Source organism: Peromyscus californicus, unplaced genomic scaffold (assembly GCF_007827085.1).
Source record: "Peromyscus californicus insignis strain IS unplaced genomic scaffold, ASM782708v3 Scaffold_11__1_contigs__length_118956290, whole genome shotgun sequence".
Classification (NCBI taxonomy): domain Eukaryota; kingdom Metazoa; phylum Chordata; class Mammalia; order Rodentia; family Cricetidae; genus Peromyscus; species Peromyscus californicus.
The window spans coordinates 53,817,310-53,835,680 of NW_026294402.1; the positions used below are offsets into that span (position 1 = coordinate 53,817,310).

General features: G+C 44.2%; 1 protein-coding gene across 5 annotated transcripts in view; it reads left to right on the forward strand.

The window, feature by feature from the left end:
- The window catches only part of Adpgk (ADP dependent glucokinase), a 28,922-nt gene extending 12,506 nt beyond the window's left edge, over nt 1–16,416 (forward strand). The window contains exons 3-7 of one of the 5 annotated variants that reach the window (XM_052762412.1): nt 2,576–2,638; nt 10,329–10,449; nt 13,244–13,440; nt 13,996–14,094; nt 14,934–16,416. In XM_052762412.1, coding sequence (XP_052618372.1) covers nt 2,576–2,638; nt 10,329–10,449; nt 13,244–13,440; nt 13,996–14,094; nt 14,934–15,485 — 1,032 coding nt within the window. In that variant the 3' untranslated portion in view covers nt 15,486–16,416. The remainder of the gene's footprint in view (nt 1–2,575; nt 2,639–10,328; nt 10,450–13,243; nt 13,441–13,995; nt 14,095–14,933) is intronic. The other 4 variants (XM_052762420.1, XM_052762426.1, XM_052762436.1 and 1 more) reach the window with 4 other exon arrangements.
- Nucleotides 16,417–18,371: the final 1,955 nt, after the last annotated feature.

Below are 18,371 nucleotides of genomic sequence, written 5' to 3' on the forward strand. Positions count from 1 at the left end.
AGAGCCATATATCAGGGTGAAAGCTGAAAGATCAGAGAAGCAGAACAGCCAGCCACTAGTTCTTACATCTACAAAATCCTCAGCCTAAAGAGAGTGAGTTTCTGTGTCTTCACACCTTATATACCTTTCTCTGCCCTGCCATATTACTTCCTGGGATTAAAGGTGTGTGTGCTTCCCAAGCAAAGGCATGAGATCTCAAGTGCTGGGATTAAAGGTGTGTGCCACCACTGCCAGACCTTTATGTCTAATCTAGTGGCTGGCTTTGTCCTCTAATCCTCAGGAAGTTTATTAGGGTATTCAGTATATCACCACATCCTACCCTTTTTCTTTTTAGAGTAGATTCAATAATCTACTTTTTATCATATCTATATCCTCTTTTTTTTTCTTTTTTTCAAACAAGAGCCCTAAATCTAATCTCCTTTGTTTAGCTTTTTTTCCTGACCATTATCAATTAACAACTTATAACCAACCATCCTAAACAATGACAATTATCCATATCCCATTGAAAGACCAAAAACCACCCACCCCCACCTCTTGGGAATGTGGGTGTCATGTTCTTAAAATTACTTCCTGCTGTCTAGGGGTGAAGGCATCTTTAGGGGACCACGAAAAGAAAAATTTTGGGTTAATTGTTAAGTCCTGGGAGAGGTAGCTGTATCATTTGTTGTCCAGTCTCTGCATAATGGGAAAGTGCAGGTCTTGTCTCAAGTCCTGGCTAGATAGTCTGAGGCTGGATCATCTCAGCTAGCCACCTTGAAATTGTCCTGAGCAGTTTGTAATCCAAAGCCGATCTTTGGGTGGTATTTGTCAGCTTGCTGACATTATCATTGTCCTGATAGAATCGTCATTGTGGGGTCCCATCATCTTTAGGCATTTTCATGGTTCACTGCAGAAAATCTTTTTCTTAGGACAAGTTTTCTGGATGATTTGTCCTTTTTCTTCAGATGTCTAATTTGTCCAGTGGTCTTCAGATTCCTTAGCTGGATGCCTTCGTTCTCCTAGAAGACAAAAACAAAACCCTTCCCCAATCCTAACTTTGGGGAGTTTCCCTTTTCTAATCTTTATCAATTTGGATTTATGGTTTCTCCTTAAATTTTTGTCTTATTTTATAAAGCTGTTCTATCACTCCAGAGCAGTATGGTTTCTTACAATAGGTATTAGGTTCTTCAATTGCTCTGGGAAGGAGTTTCTTCCCTGGTGACAGGAAAGGACTGAACCGAATTTGACCTGGGGCCCGGGGAGAGCCCTTCAGGGAGTTTCCCTACAACAAAGGCAAGGAATTACCTTGACTGTCTCTTGTTGATCTACATTCCTTAGTCCAGTATCTGCCTTTGCCACACCTTCTGCGTACTCCAGAAGGGAGGAGCATCCTGTTGGGATTATTCCTTGAAAAGACATTGTTTCTAGGAATACCCTGTTTACAGTCCCTTCTTAGGTGAACTTGTTTACCACAATTAAAACATTTGACATTGCTGTTTTTCTTCAAACCTGTGGAAATCACCTCTCCTATCCAAGCATCATCATGATCATGAGAGTCAATATTTATTGTATTTTGGATCCATTCCTCCAAGGGTGCTGATCTTGCCTTTAATGGCCTAATTACCCATTTGCATTGTGCATTAGCATTTTCAAAAGCCAGAGATTCAGTTATTATTTCTCTTGCTTCTGAATTTGGTATCATTCTATTTACTGCTGAAATCAGTCTTTGTAAGAAATCAGTGAAGGTTTCTTTTGGGCCCTGTATAACTTTTGTAAATGACTCAATTTTCTTTCCTACTTCTTCAATTCTGCCCCAAGCATTCAAGTCTGTCATGCAGCATAAAGCTAGGGTGTGGTCATCATATAAAGATTGTCTTTATATATCAGCATACTAATTTTCATATTTATTCTCTCCACCTTTCCTTATTATTCTTTGTTTGTTTGTTTGTTTTGCTTTGAAACAGTGTCTCTCTGTGTAGCTCTAGCTGTCCTGGAACTTGCTTTATAGACCAGGCTGTCCTTGAACTCACAGAGATAAGCCAGCTTCTACCTCCAGAGTGCTCCAATTAAAGGCATGGCCCATGCCTGGCTTTGTTTCTGTTTTATTAACCTCACTTGTACCCTTTGTTGTCAAGGCACCTCCAAGCTTGGTGCAGCTAGCCTAGTGATAGACACCTGTGATCCCAGCCCATAGGAAGTGGAGACAGAAGGATCAGAAGTTCAGGGCCAGCCTCAGCTACATAGTGACCTTAGGCTAGTCTGGGCTATATGAAACTCTGTCTCAAAAAGCCAGGAAAAAAAAGAAAAATCAAAATATGTTGGTGAGAGATAGGAAGATAGCTCAGTGGTTAAGAGCACTGACTCCTCTTCCAGAGGACCCGGGTACAATTTCCAGGACCACATGGAGGCTCACAGTTCCAGGCCATTCAGTGTCCTCTTCTGGCCTCCTCAAGTACTGCAAACATGTGGTGAACAGACATAGATACAGGGAAGACATCCATAAACGTAAAATAAAAACAAATATAAACATTTTTTAAATGCTTAAGCTTGGGTTATACACTTGTTGGAATGCTCATAACTTTGAACTGTCTTACAGCACTATGTAGGAGGAAATGCAGCTTTAATTGGACAGAGGTTTGCCACCAACACAGACTTAAAGGTAGGTCACAATTCCACATTAAAACGTGTCTTTCAGCTAGTGTTTGCTCAATGTTAAGAGCAAGAGTGGATCTTGATTCCTTAATTCAGCCTGTGGGTCTACCTGGGCATCTGGTTAGAAAGCAATATTGTGTTAGGGGATATTAGTAACTAATGCTGTTTGGGTATTTACCATGTGTAAACTGATTCTTCAACAGTCCTGTACGGCTAGTTAATACTGCTGTTGATGGGATTGTTCTTCCTGCTTTCTACATAGGAAATGGGAGGCCTAGAGACATCCACACTAATACAGATGGAGACTCAGACTCCATCTAAGGGCCCAGGTTCTGATGAACATGTAATGGCTAAAAGCACAGGAACTCTGGAGTCAGGCTGAGGTAGGAGATTAACATGAGTGATAAGAGAAAATGGAGTGGGCTGTACTGGTGAGCCTGGATCCAAAGTGCTAAAACATGGGAGCTGTCAGGTGTGGTGATTCCAAAGACAGAGGCAAGTAAGTAGAGGTGTGTCTTCAAGTCTTAAACCTTTTGATGTAAATGGACTTTTAAATGACCCTTATAGCCAGGTGTGGTGGTACACATCTGTAATCCCAGAAAAATCACAAGTTCTGGGCCAGGTTGGAGTACATAACAAAACTGCCTCAAAAAAAAATCTCCCAAATAAATAAATATTAATTATTTGCATGTGATATGTATAAAGTAAAATCTGAGTAGGTAGTGGGATAGATGTAAGGGGAGAAGCCAACATGGAAGCAGTTGCTGCTGTACTATAAAACAAAGTTTGCATTAGAGCTTCCAAATGTATCTATCCCAAAGCAAAATGGTAAACAGATGTAATGAGGAGGATTTCAGTATAATAGCAATAACCTCCACCTGGCCTCCCCTTCCACTCATTGCAGAAGAAAACTACTTACTCAGATGCTATTTCCAGAGGCCAGGGTTTGTTCTGTCCCTGGAGAAGCTGGCCTAGGGCCAGTCTGATTGGAAGACATTATAATAAACAGACCTGGCCTTGAGAGGAGAAAAGACATGGCACTTGCTCATAGTTTTATGATTTTCGTAATTAAGTCCCAAGAGGCTAAGTAGAGTATCCAGGGTTACCTAAGCCAGAAAATAGCAGAGCTATAATTCAAATGCTACACTGTAGAGTGACTACCTTCCTATACTGCTCTCTCAGGAATTCAGTTTGACCTGTCCAAATGCATCCCAATATGGACCAGGTATTACCTGAGAACTAGCAGAGATTAAGAGCTAGGTTTTCCAGAGATAGCTGTAAGAGCTAACATATACATAGTTCTTACCGTAGCCCAGGCACTGTTCAAAGTGCTATACACACACACACACACACACACACACACACACACACACACACTCACTCACTCCTCACTCATGTTATCCTCACAGTGCCTGTTAGGGAAGTCCTCCTTTTATTCTCCCCCTTGGAGACAGGAAAGTGAGGTGCACAGAAGTCCAAACAGCTCATTGCCTAGTGTTCAGTATACCTATAAGTTGAACCCAGTTAAGTCTAAGACCTGTGCTCTGTTTCTTAGAAGTAGACCTGGGGAGTCTAGAAAAGGCCAGGGCGGTGCAGCAGTGAAAGTGAAGTCAGGTGGCAGAAGAGGGGCATTGCCTTTAAGAGAGGCGTGTGCATGCACAGGTACAACCAGGGCTCTTAGCCACAGAGCTGTCTCTCCGTTTGTTTGTTTGTTTGTTTGTTTGTGAGAGGTAGTTTCTCTGTATCTTTGGCTGTTCTGGAACTTGAGTGGACCAGGCTGGCCTTGAACTCAGAGATCCACCTGCCTCTGCCTCCTAAGTACTGGATTAGAGGCATGTGCCACCATGCCTGGCTTTCTTTCTTTCTTTCTTTCTTTCTTTCTTTCTTTCTTTCTTTCTTTCTTTCTTTCTTTCTTTCTCTCTCTCTCTCTCTCTCTCTCTCTCTCTCTCTCTCTCTCTCTCTCTTTCTAAATATGTTGCTGGGCCTTGTGCATGCTAAAGAAGCACCACCAAGCTATACCCCAGTCTCATTTTCCAATGTTAAAACACATTTGCATCCCTGGGATAAACTGTTTGTTTATGATGCATTACTTTTTTGTAAGTTCTTGGGTTGTGCTTAATAAATTTTTTTTCTTAGTATTTATTTATTATGTACACAGTGTTCTGCCTGCATGTTTTGCCTGCATGCCAGAAGAAGGCACCAGATCTCATTATAGATGGTTGTGAGCCACCATGTGGTTGTTGGGAATTGAACTCAGGGCTTCTGGAAGAGCAGCCATGCTCTTAACCTCTAAGCCATCTCTATAGCCCTCATTTACTAAAATTTTGTTTAAAATGTTTATGTCAGTTTCCATGGGGAGATAGTGATTTGTGTTTTTCTTATAATGTCTGATTTTGCTATGAGAATAATAATGTCACTGTATAGTAGCATGAGTTGAGATAATTTCCTCCGCCTCGAGTATTTTTTTTTTATTCCGTGGGGGGTAAGGTGCTGGGGGGTGCATGTACACTCCATGCCACGATTCACTTCTGGAGGTCAGAAGAAAAGTCCTCAGAGTTCGGTCTCTCCTTCCACCATATGGGTTCTGGGGATCAAATTAGGCTCTCAGGCTTGGCTACAAGGATCATTATTACTGCTGAGCCATTTTGCCTGCCCCACTTGAAAAGGATTTCTATGAGTTTTGGTATTTATTATACCTTCCTAAATGTTTTTAGAATTCACCGTGTCCTGGGCCTAGGGTTTTCAACATGGGAAGGTTTCAGTATGGGAAATCTCTGATTTCTTAAGATGTGCCCTTTAATAACCCATTGGTGGACTAGAGGTATGTTGATTGGTTCCTGAATACTTGAGGGTTTTCTGCATGTCTTTCTCTCACTAATGTGAGTTTTAATCCCATTCTGTTGGCCTTCCTGGTGACAAACCCAGAAGGAAAAATCTTTCTCCATCCTGCTACTTATCGCTACTGTTGGGTAAGCTAGGTTTATTTATTTATTTTTTTTTATACAGGGTCCTTTAGTGAGTGGCCATTCGAAGAATGCAAAGGATTATGAAATGTTCTTTTCTGGGCTGTTCTGTCTGTCTCTAAGATCTTTGGAACAAGTAGAGATATCCATGCCCTCTGCCATTTCCTGTCTTGTTCTATTTTCTCTTCAACCAAGCTTTGAACATCATCTACTGTTGACTCTGGTAATGATGCTCAATTCTCAAAGCTGCACTGAGCCAGCCAGAGTCACCACTGCCTGTTCTCCAGCCTTTGCTCAGTTACTATGGTATATGTATCTCTTTCCATCCTGTGCTTATAGCCTATTTGCATATACATAATTAATGTGTGTTTCTTGTAGATAGTGTATAGTGGGACTTGCTTATTTATCCAGGTCATAATCTCTACCTTTAGGTAGGTGTGGTGGTATGAAGGAAATGGCCCCCATAGGCTCATGTATGCAAATGCTTAGTCACCAGGAAGTGGAACTGTTTGGGAAGGATTAGGAGGTGTGGCCTTGTTGGAACAATTGTGGTCTTGTTGGAGAAAGTGTGTCACTGAGAGTTGTTTCAAAAGCCCATCAGGCCCAGTCTCTCTGCCTGCTGCCTGCAAATCAGGATATAAAGCTCTCAGCTCTATATGCTCTAGCACTATGCCTGTCTGTTTTCTGCCATGATGATGACGATGAACTAACTCTAAAACTGTAAGCAAGCCACCAGTTAAATACTTTATAAGAGTTGCCTTGGTCTTGGTGTCTCCTTGAAGCAGTGGAACAGTGACTAAGACAGTGAGGTATTAAATCATCTGCATTTAATGTTAATCTTCTTTGACTTGTTGGTTATGATTTTTTGTTTTGATATTTCAGTGGTTGCTTTAAGGTTTATATTGAACAACCTTTTTTTTTAAATATGTATAGGTGCTTTGCTTGCATGTATGTCTGTACGTCACATATGTGCAGTGCCTATGGAAGCCTTACATTGAAAATCTTTACCACATTATGTGACCCTTTCCCAGGGAAACGAACAAGTATCTTCACCCCAAATAGGGCTCCAACAGTAGACCAAAGTAAGGCATCCACTCAAATCTAACTTACAGAATCAGTGAGTTTCATTAGTCTTGCTTTTAAGAGTGTGGGTGAGGCATTATTTATAGGAACATGGAGCTGATACACCACTGAGGAAACACTCAGGTGAAACATACACACACACACACACACACACACACACACACACACACACACACACACACACACATATCTCTCCTAGTAAACTGCCTCTTGGAGGCAGAGAGACAACCTTGTGCGTTTGCAGCCTAATGAGTCTCTCTTCCCCAATAAAGGCTTTAATAGGCTTAATGTTTGTATAGGTGATCACAGCTACTGAAAGTTCAAGAGGACATTGACAGTGTCATCCCTGGAAAACAGCATTTCACAATTTATTACAGCTCTGTATTGTTAGAAACAATTAGGAAAAAACAAAAAACAAAAAACAAACAATGACAGGTTCCTGGAAAGGAGCTGAAACAAGATCACCTTCAGGTGACCTTTATAGGAGATGGGCTGGAAGTAGAGAGCAGCCACCTTAGGAGAGATAGCTGTCATGTACAACATGATGAGGGCAGGGGGCCTGAAAGAGCCTTCAGATCTCTCCACAATGGGGATCTCTGACTTACAGCTTCTGGGGAGTGGCCAGAGTTCCAGACCCTGTGACTTAGTCCAACCTAGAAGCCAGGCACTAAGTAAGACCACAGCCTTTCTTACAGTTGCAGGAGCCGGGGCTGGGCTTGCCTCTTCTGCTGAGACTTGAGTGTTCCATCAGTCTCAGGAGCAGCCTGGGAGTTCTCTGTTCTCCAGAGTAACTACATCTTAAAGTGCACACCCATGCTCTAACACACATGTCCTGTAAGTTTAAAATGCTGAAATTTTCTTTCCCCTCTAATGCTAAGTTTTGTAGACTGCCAAAGGAGTTTAAATACACTAAATTTTAGTAATTACTTCTTTTTTAAAAATAGTTTTTTTTTTTAAATTTTATTTATTTATATTTTGTTTGTTTATTTGGAGATAGGGTCTCACTGTGTATCCCTGGCTGGTCTGGAACTCATTGTATAGACCAGGCTTGTCTTGAACTCAAGAGATCCACCTGCCTCTACCTCTGGAATGCTAAGATTAAAGTCGTGTATCACCATGCCCAGTTTATACATATTTTTTTAATATATTCATTTGTGTTTGTGTGTGGATGTGAATATGCTAAAGCATACATATGGATGCTTATGGAGGTCAGGGGACAAACTATGGAAGTCAGTTCTCTCCTTCCACCAGATAGGCCCCTGGATCAGACTCGGGTCATCAGGCTGGGTGGCAAATGCTTTTGTACCCACTGAGCCATCTCAGGGTTTATTGTCACTGCCACACCTGTTTTACATGTGTTGTAAATCTTCCGCTATGTTGTCTGTGACTTTAATCTTTATCTTTGAAGCAGGTAGGTCTCTAGAGTTAGCATTTCCGTTTCTCTTTGTTCCTATTCTTGATCTGTGTTTCCACCTCCTCTTGTTGCTGTTCTGCCTGGAGGACTTCCTTTTATTAATAACATTTCCTTTGATGCGGGTCTGCTAGTGAATCATAAATTCTTTCAGATTTTGAACATCTGGAAGCCTTTTCATGGTAAGATATATTTCTAGGGTTCAACAGGTTCATTCTTGCTTCATACGGATCACTGTCCTTTACCTAACGTCCAAGTGCTTTGGAACCGTCATTTCCTATGTTGGACCTAGCTTTTGTTGTTGTAGGCATGTGGCTCTTACTATCTCAGAAGTAAAACTCCAGGTTAGAATTGGGGGAAGGAAATAAAGTGGCAGGACCAAGAATTTTCAGAACTGACAAGAGGCTCATGTCTATGTGGTGGAGACCAGGGAGGGAGATGCATTTTACCCCGAAGCCAAAGAGCTGTGTACAAAACACTATACAAACAAGGAGCTTGCTTGCCAATGAAGATGGCTTTGAAGTATGTGAGTAGGGGGCATCAATCTGAACCAAAATTAGGGATTTCTCCCCACCCGCACCCCCACCCAAATCCTTCATGTTTGAGTCTGTTAGCCTGGCCTTGAGGGGTGTGGCAGAAACTGTGCACTGGACTGTGCAGTTCAGCTGAGCTAGGAAGGGATTCTAGAGGTAACAGCCAGAGGGAGTCCAGGTTCAGTTGAAGAAAAAGAGTTTGGAAAAGTTGTAGAGCATACCCTCTAAACTTGAAAGGCTGTGTGGTCAGGTAACAGCTAAGGCTAGGGAGTGTGTGATCTCACAGGTTAAGTCACTGGTCATTGCAATCTGGTGAAAAAAAGTAGCCCTCTTTTCCTATACTGTGTAAAAATTCTAAACAAGTATTTATTATCTGGCAGCTTTGAGCAAACACTCGATGTCTATTTGCCTACACAGAATACAAAGGAGTTTTTAAAAGACTTTTAGGAGCCAGGCGATGGTGGCGTGTGCCTTTAATCCCAGCACTCGGGAGGCAGAGGCAGGTGGATCTCTTGAGTTCAAGACCAGCCTGGTCTACAGAGTGAGTTCCAGGACAACCAGGCTACACAGAGAAACCCTGTCTTGAAAAAAAAAAAATAAACAAACAAACAATTAGGAGCTTCATACAGTAATGCACTCTTGCCATAGATAGACAGACAGACAGACAGATAGATAAAAAGACTTTCTGGGGCACTGGAGAGATGGCTCATCGGTTAAGAGCACTGGCTGTTCATCCAGAGGTCCTGAGTTCAATTCCCAGCAACCGCATGGTGGCTCACAACCATCCGTAATCAGATCTGGTGCCCTCTTCTGGCATGCAGGCATACATGCAGACAGAACACTGTATATATAATAAATAAATAAATCTTTAAAAAAAAAAAGACTCTTAGGAACTTCACACAGTAATCCACTCTTGCCATAAATAGATAGACAGACAATTAGGAGCTTTGCACAGTAATGTACTCTTGCCATAAATAGATAGACAGACAGACAGACAACTAGGAGCTTCGCACAGTAATGCACTCTTGCCATTCCAGTCACCCAGGAAGCTAAGGCAAGCAAAGGGTGAGTTTGAGGCCAGACTGGGCTACATAGCTAACCTATAACATCTCAGGAAAAGAAAGAAACACACCCACCTCACCCCTGAGGATATAGGGTTTGTGTATAAACTGTGTTAAAACAGAAATTTACTTTCTCAAGTTTGGAGGCTCAAAGGTCCAAAATGAAGGTCTCATGAAGGTGTTAAGGGCCCTTTTGCTGACTTGTGGATGGCCAGCTGTGTTCCAGTTTAGCCTTGGGTAGGGGGCATACAGATCTTTTTCTCCTAGTTCCGTCTGACTAAGACATTATTTAATCTTCATTCTCATTAAGGTCTGTCTCCAACATCATCACATTGGTGTTAGGCCTTCAGTGTCTGGACTTGAGGAAGACACATTCATTCTGTAACTGAGTGTGAGCCACAGAAGTTGTATAGATACTGAATAACTAGGGCTTTGTCAATCTCCAGTTTCTAGGTACATTATGGCCATACTCATAGAGTCTTAAGCCCTGGCAGTGAAGAATCCCTGAGGCTTTTGAAATTAAATTGGATTCTGACTGCTAAATGAATAGAATTGGTTCACATACACCTTGCTGGTTACTGTTTAGATTCTGCAGAACAGGAACTGATCTCCTGGAGACTGACTTGATGTTGCTCATTATCTCTAGGTTCTTCTTTGTGGTCCAATTGGTCCAAAGCTGCATGAACTTCTTGATGACAATGTGTTTGTCCCGCCAGAGTCCCTGCAGGAAGTGGATGAGTTCCACCTCATTTTAGAATACCTGGCAGGTAAGGAAGGCAGGGGTGTGGGTGGCAGAGTACGTGAATGCTGTTGGAAGGATGGAAGAGGACTGTGTAGTGCAGGGTGTGACTGTGCCGGAAGTCCTTGTCAATTAGCAGGCTCCTGTACCAGAGATTTCCAGCCCGTTGTCTAAAGAGCTGACATTAGCCGTTGTCTCCATGGAGAATGCTAAGAGTATAACACTATTGAAGTCAGTGCTCCCATCTGCAGACTGCACTGGTGTGAACAGGAAAGAGGCTGCAGGAGAGATCTGTCGTGATTAAAAGTAAGAATGTGCTCAGCACATGCTTGTAATAAAGTTTTCCTTTATTAACAAGAGCTAAGAAAGGCAGCAAATGGACTCCAGCCCTTCCAGGCTGCTTGAGATTGGTGCCGGGCCTCTGGCAACTTTCATGGGAGCACTTCATTTGTTTTCCTGGAGACGAAATGTAGTGCTATTTCTGTTTCTTCCTGTTACATAATATTCCAGTGTTTATGAATCCAAAGTAACCCATTCCAGTGGATTTTATGTTACAAGAATGAAGGTCTGATTCCTCAACAGCTCTTCAACACCTGGACACAATTGATTGTGTGTTTCCTGTTAGAGTTTTTCCTGTGCTCAAGAACTCTGTTTTCTGACTGGGCATCCACACAGACTAATGGGTGTCCTAGAGCCTTACTTACTTCTCTTCAGTGAGTCACTTCCAAGTCAAACAGGGACTCTCATCAAGAGTAATTAACTGTCATGTGGGGTACAAAATATATACTTCTTGACAAGTACCCTTTCTCCAAGTATGCAGAAGGGATTGGTTGTTTCCAGTTCTCTCTGGTATATACTAGAAACAGCCAGGGACTTCGGAGGGCAGGTCTAAACTTAGAAGCAGAATGTTTTAGTAGGAAATCGACATTTAATCATACCCAAGCTTTGAGTTGCTGAGTTCAGTGTTCCTAAATGGGACATAGATGTGACTTTTTATCACTAAACATGGTGGTAAGCATGAACCTGGGAGTGGGTTTAAAGCCTTGTGAGCCGCTTCAGGACCACTGCTTGAAGGTTCTGGATAGCTGAGCTGTGGCCCTACATTTCTGTAGGCACCAGCCTGCCTGGACACTTTGCAGTTCATGTCTCATGGTGACTTGGGAGTGGAGATTGTGTCAGGGTTCTGACTCTTGGTTAGGGAGCCCACTCTGCTGTCTCGACAGGAGTCACTGTCCTTGGCTTGATAAGCCTCCCATTTTTGTTCTTTCCAGTGCCTAGGGTTTTCTTCTTGGTCAGAACAGTGGCCTTCTGTTAACCTCATGTGAAGCTGCACCGCCATAGGTAGAGGCTGATGGCAGCAGCCCTTGGCAACCCTAACAGAAGCAGTTCCTGGCTTTTCTTCTGTAGCCTAGATTGGTAAATTCCAAGAGCATCTGTCAACGTTATTTTTTCTTCTTCTCTCTCCTACCAGAGCACCCGAGAAAAGCTCACTTTCAGATTTGGTCTGGGAATCAAGTGGGTCACTGCAGAGGTTCCCCTGAGTTGATAAATTGAGAGGAGAGGTCGCCTGTAGAGATGAGTACAGAGTTTGGGAGGAAAGGAGCATTACCTGCTATGACAGGCTAAGCTCCATCAGTCTCAGGCGACTCCATCAGTCCTGTGTCTTATGGAAAACAGTAGTGCTCTACATTCTCTCCTGGCTTGCCTTGAAGAAGCCTGTTTACTTTTGCCTGGTCATTCCCTAAAGAACTCATTTGCTTTTGAAATCTGTGTGGCTCTTTTTTCCCTTAGGCTAAAAGAGATGGTACTTCTTAGCAGTGTCCTATGGAGAATATGTTGTTTTTACCATTGTGCAGCTTTGATTGCAGAAGTACTGGATTTTTTTTTTTTTTTTTTTTTTTTTTTTTTGTCCTCATGGTCATTTAGGTCATCTGTCTGCTTTCTGATTCCCTTGTTCTTTGCTAGCTCATCTTTGTGGCTGTGCGGCAGATGCGTTGTGAGGCTAGTGGGGATATGGTGAGGGAAGCACAGGCCTGCCCTCAGCTCAGTGGCCGTAGATGGATACCTGAGCAGGTCAGTACAGAACTGTGCCAGGTCCTACAACAGGGCCCATTAGTGACCCTGCCAAAGAAGGAACCATATCTTCATGGGGGTAGGGCAGGGAAGGATGCATTTAGGGAAGAAGTAGCACTTTAACTTGCCACTGAACAGTCACTACTCTGAAGCAACTCTGCATAGAAATGGCTGGAACAGCTAGATAGTCTTAGACTACAAGCTCAGAAACCTCCAGGGGGCAGCAGGAAACGGTGCAGTCAGCTAGGCTCTGGCTTTCAGCCTATTTGGCTCCCAACTCAGTGAAAAGTGCTCAGGGTGTGGCCCTTGGGAGGGCAGCCTGGCCTGTCTGTTGGGTGTGCTGGTGTGCTGTGTATGCTGGTATGTTCTGTGTGCTCGGATGGGGCAGTCATGTGCTCTGTAGTTGTGACCTGTGCTTGAGTTCTGTGTGCTCGGATGGGCAGTCATGTGCTCTGTAGTTGTGACCTGTGCTTGAGTTCAGCAGAGCTATCTTGGAGCTGAAGGGGAGCTGGTGACCTTTAAAGGCACAGGGCTCATCCTGTTTCTGTTTCTTTATTAGATTTGGATTTAGGTTTTGATTTGATTTTATTTTTTTAAATCTACTGCATTCCTGTCCTGGATGCAGCACTCTGCTGACCTTACACCGCTGTAAGGGTCTGCTCAGAGCCAAGGCTCCTGCAAGTGCCCTGCAGCTGGGAGACTGAAAGCCTCTTCCTTTTCTTCCCATTGTGTTGACTGGGATTTTCTAGGGGAGGAGTGGGGCCCGTTTAAAGCTCCCCATGCCAACCGGTTCATCTTCTCTCACGACCTCTCCAACGGGGCCATGAATATGCTGGAGGTGTTTGTGTCTAGCCTGGAGGAGTTCCAACCTGACCTGGTGGTCCTCTCTGGATTGCACATGATGGAGGGACAAAGCAAGGAGCTCCAGAGGAAGAGACTCTTGGAGGTAATAGCTCTGTTACAGACTCCCAGGGCTCAGCTGCTGGTTTCTTTCAGGCTCCTGCCACTGAGCCTCTAGCTGATGCTGCCTTGTCTTAGGCTCTGCCCCATCAAGGTAGTAGCAGGAGTAAGGCAATTGAAGACATCTTGCTGAGCCTCTCCATCCTGTGCTTAACTGAGTGTGGCTGCAAGCTGTAGGGTTTGTAGCTATGTCCTGTGTTTTCTGTACCATCTCACTTCACACCGGCTATGCTGTGCTTCATGCAGGTTTGTATACATTGGGGCCAACTGCTCAGTTTAGGTCCCAGGAATAGGAGCCAACATGAGCATACGGGTATAGTTCTGTGTCCTCTGATTCTATAGCCCTGGTTCTGCCTGCAGAGTAGAGTTTTTCTATTGGGAAAAGCAGCTATTGTCCACAGAGGAGGCGGGGCCCACGCTACTTATAGTTCATGAGAATGCAATGGGTATTTTGAGTCCATCTGGTCTGCTCAGGGCCGAATCTTGCCGCCTTCCCCCTGCCTGACTTCTGTCCTAATGGCACTGCTTGTCCTCTTTGCAGGTTGTGACCTCCATCTCTGACATCCCCACTGGTATTCCAATTCACCTAGAGCTGGCCAGTATGACCAACAGGGAGCTCATGAGCAGCATTGTGCATCAGGTAACCACATGGGCCATTCACAGGCTGCCTCTGGCCCTGGGGCCTCAAAAGGAAGTTCCTTTCTCCCATGAGACCAGATGTTTGGGCTCTGACAGTTACTAACTGACATGTGGGTGTTGTGTCAAATGTTGGGGTTTTTGTTTTGTTTTGCAAATTTCAGAGGCAAAACTGAAAGCCCAACTCAGCTTCTTTCAGTTAAACACAAACTTCAGGTGAACCTGACTCCCTAGTGCTAGATATCTTAGGTCACCTCCCTTTAGATAGCAGGGATGATTTGGGTAAGTCCCAGTGAGCCAGGCCTAAACTCGGACTTTTCATACCTGGGCTGGCATGTCAGCTTGGCTACTCATTAGTTTTATGAGCTTAGATAATATATGAACCTACACCCAGGTGTAGTGTGAAAAGTTAAGGGGTGAGAGCTCCCTCAGCCAGCTTTTCTGCTTCCTCCCTGGTACCTGCCCTCAGGAATCTTATCAGTTTCATTTGTAGCTCCAGTGTTACTTTATGGATGGGTAAGAAAACATGGAAGTATATGGGCAGGATGCCTACTGAAACCCATGAGCCCTCAGAGGCGAAGGCACAGGGAAGAGCCTCCACAGTATGTGTTCTGCCCTTTTCACAGTGACACATAACAAGACTAGGTCTGGAGGGTGTTGAGGCAACTCCACAGTTTCCCAAGTGGTCATGAAGATGGAGACAGAGATTTAATTATACTTCTGACATAGGGGCCATGGTAAGAAGAAAGATGATGCCTGCCTGACGTTTAGTCATTGGCTGTGTCCTAATACAGGAGGAGCTAGGTTGTATCCACCAAAAAGACCTGTCATTATTTTTGTTAGCAGGTCTTTCCCGCAGTGACTTCTCTTGGGCTGAATGAACAGGAGCTGCTGTTTCTCAGCCAGTCAGCATCTGGACCTCATGCTTCTCTCTCCTCCTGGGACGGTGTTCCTGATGTGGGTATGGTCAGTGACATTCTCTTCTGGCTCTTGAAAGAACATGGGAGGAGTAAAAGCAGATCCTCAGATCTCACCAGGATCCATTTCCACACGCTGGTCTACCACATCCTGGCAACCGTGGATGGACACTGGGCCAACCAGCTTGCAGCTGTAGCTGCGGGAGCGCGTGTGGCTGGGACACAAGCCTGTGCCACTGAAACCATAGATGCCAGCAGAGTATCTCTAAGGGCACCTCAAGAGTTTATGACATCCCATTCGGAGTCAGGCTCCAGAATTGTATTAAACCCAAATAAGCCAGTGGTGGAGTGGCACAGGGAGGGAATAACCTTCCACTTCACACCCGTGTTGGTGTGTAAAGACCCCATTCGAACTGTGGGCCTTGGTGACGCCATTTCAGCTGAAGGCCTCTTCTATTCAGAAGCACATCCTGATTAGGAAGGCTGTAGGCAGTTTGTGTGAGGAATGAAAACCACCCATCATAAGAATTCCAGGAAGAATATAGCTTGGAAGATAGGCTGTGGGTGTCACAACAGTTCCTAGATCTAATTGGAAGACAGCCAAAGAAATCACAGCAGATTAAACTGTACAGATGCATTCCAGCCTATTGGCAATTACATAAAAACACTTCAGGTTTAATTGAAAGTTATGTACTAATGAGACTGGATTTTTGTTATTTTATGTTGTGTTACAAAGGTCAAAACCTCCATTCCCGAGTCCCCAGTTGATGTACCACCAGCTGTTACAGGACACTGAACGCTGGAGAGCTCGTCCAGCCAGAGAGCACTTCTCTCCTTGCCCACTAGAGAAGGGCTGTCCCTCCCCACAAGCCTGACTGCTCATAAAGCCTGGCGAAGGCAGTCGTGACAGCTTATGCTCCTGGGCAGAATCAAGTAGTCCACTCAGTGTTACAGTGACAATATTTGATGTGCATACCTTCTCAGCTCCTGCTCTCAGAGCCACAAGAAAGGACAAAACAGTCCTGTGCTTTATGGTCGCAGACTGGAGATGCTTGGTGAGCCCTGAGCCTCCTGATCACTCTAAACTTTCTCGGAAGGACCATGCCTTCCTGCCCCAGCTCCACAGACTGGGGCTGGCTGGGCTCAGCCTCATCCCTCAGTCCTGGAAGAGCTTTCTGCAACAGAACCCTGGTACTCGTTCCTCCTGAGCCTTGAAGAGATCTGCTTTACAACTGGAATGTGCTTCTGTGTAGAACACATGTTTTGTGTTTGCTTTGACTCGGCCATTAAAGAGTTTGACCTCATAAGAGCCCCAAGATCATGAATAAATGTGTCATGTTGTATAGTTTTTAATAAAACAAGATTTCTGTGTGCTTTTAAAAATATTAAAAGAATTTACACTTCAGGGATCCTAAGTCTAATCGATTTTATTCTCACCTCACTCTGGACGGATCAGTGACCTTCATGTCACTTGGCTGTGAAGGTGTTTCCTTGTTCCCTGCCATTGGGTTAGTCAGTTCCCAGGCTGAGCCCTAGCAGTGGGCCTGTCAGGCTTACAGTCTCAGAAGCTACTGCTGTGGAGCAACCTTGAAGCTCTTGGAAGGAAGCACAGCATGTCAAAGAACCAAAAGCTTTCCAGTCCAAAGTACAAGGTGTGTGTGAAGCCGGAAGCAGGTCTGCCCAGGACAGGCCATGCACGTCAGCCCCTGCAGCTAGCTGCTCCCGGAATTGCAAACCTCCCCTTTCCGCTATGGGTAAGAGGGAAAGTCTTATTCTTCTTTTAGAGAAAACTGAAGCCTACACAATTATGAATCTTGATATTGGTGGCTGCTGCCTAATCCTCTGCCTCCAAGGAAGCTTAGTCAATATTAGTTTTCTGCGAGACAGAAACAAGCAGTTCTTTGGGTTTGAAGCCAGCCTGGTCTACAGTTAGACCCTGTCTCAAAAAAAAAAAAAAAAAACCACCTGAGATTACAGGTGTGCAAACCAGGGCTTCAGCCTATTAGGAAAGCTGAAGTGAGAAGAGATAACTTTCTTAAAGCCAAGACTTTGTAAACTCTCATGTGTCCTTTTCCTTAGTCTCCAAGTTACTTGTTCAGCTTCTGCCCTGAGTATAGTCTCAAACACCTCTCTGGGTGTTGCTGGTAATACCAATAAAGACCATAGTGAGAAGTGTAGTGAGCGCCTACCCAGGCCAGTGGCCTTCATGTTTGCTTCCCCTTGAAAATTAGCAGGGCCACCTTTGGCACCAAGCTCAACCCCTCTGTGTTTGTCAACAGATGAGCCTTGGGCATTAACAGCTGCTAGATCCAGGAGGCTGGAGAGTGAGTACTGCAGTCCTGAGGACCTAGTTCAAATTCTAGCGCCTACATTGTCAAACACACAAAATAAGTTTGCTTGTTTGTCTAAAGCTGATAGGTCAATTTTGTGATGAGAGTAAAGTGTACCAGAATGTATGTTAGAAGTTATTAACTTGATTGTTGTATAGAATGAATGCACAGACTTACAGTGCATACACCTGTCTACAGGTGCCTTTCTGTGAAGGAGGCTAAGCCATAAAAGTAAGACTGTTTGTTGCCTGCGACAAGTGTGCGGAGGTGGGTAGAACTGAACAGGTGGGGCTGTGCTCCTCAGCCCTAGGCTGTGGATGGCATTTGACTCGGGTTTCCACACGGGGTTTATAAGGAGACAAAGGGTTTGTACACCCCTAGCCAGTAACAGGCTACCCGGAAGCTGTACACTCCCTGCTGCGCTCACTTGAAACGGATTTAACCTGGGAAAAGCTTCGGCCTGCAGTACCACTAGGAGGAGAGTAAGATGGCAGCCAAAAGCAGGGAACCCTTATCCCATCAGTCTGCATTTGATTCTCCTACTGAGGGGCCTGAGGCAGGGGTAAACATCAGTCAGCATGATCCAAATTCATGAAGGGGATTTGCGTTGGCGTTGTTACTTCATAAGGCTAACAGGTTCTCTTGGCTTCGCCTCACTTAGCTCAGTTGTAAAATGAGGTTGTTGATAAAGGACAGATGCCCTGCACATATTTAGCACAGTATGCAGCACATAATTTTAAGTTTAATAATCGCCACTTCTCACTAAGCTGAACAGGCAACCTCTGCGTCTAAGACCACCTGAAGTCCTTTGAAAGCTGTTGTTGTAATCCAGTGTTTTCTTGTTTGGTTGTGTTTTAGGTTAAAAAATGTATGTTATGAAACTGCACAATTCACCACTTGGTAAGTTTCAGCAAATATGTTTCCATCACCAGCTAAATCCTCCAAGCTTCCTCCAAGTCATCCCATCCCTAACCCTGACCCCTAGTTAACTATTTTTTCTTGACTGTTCTGGGTTTATCAGTGAAATATTCACT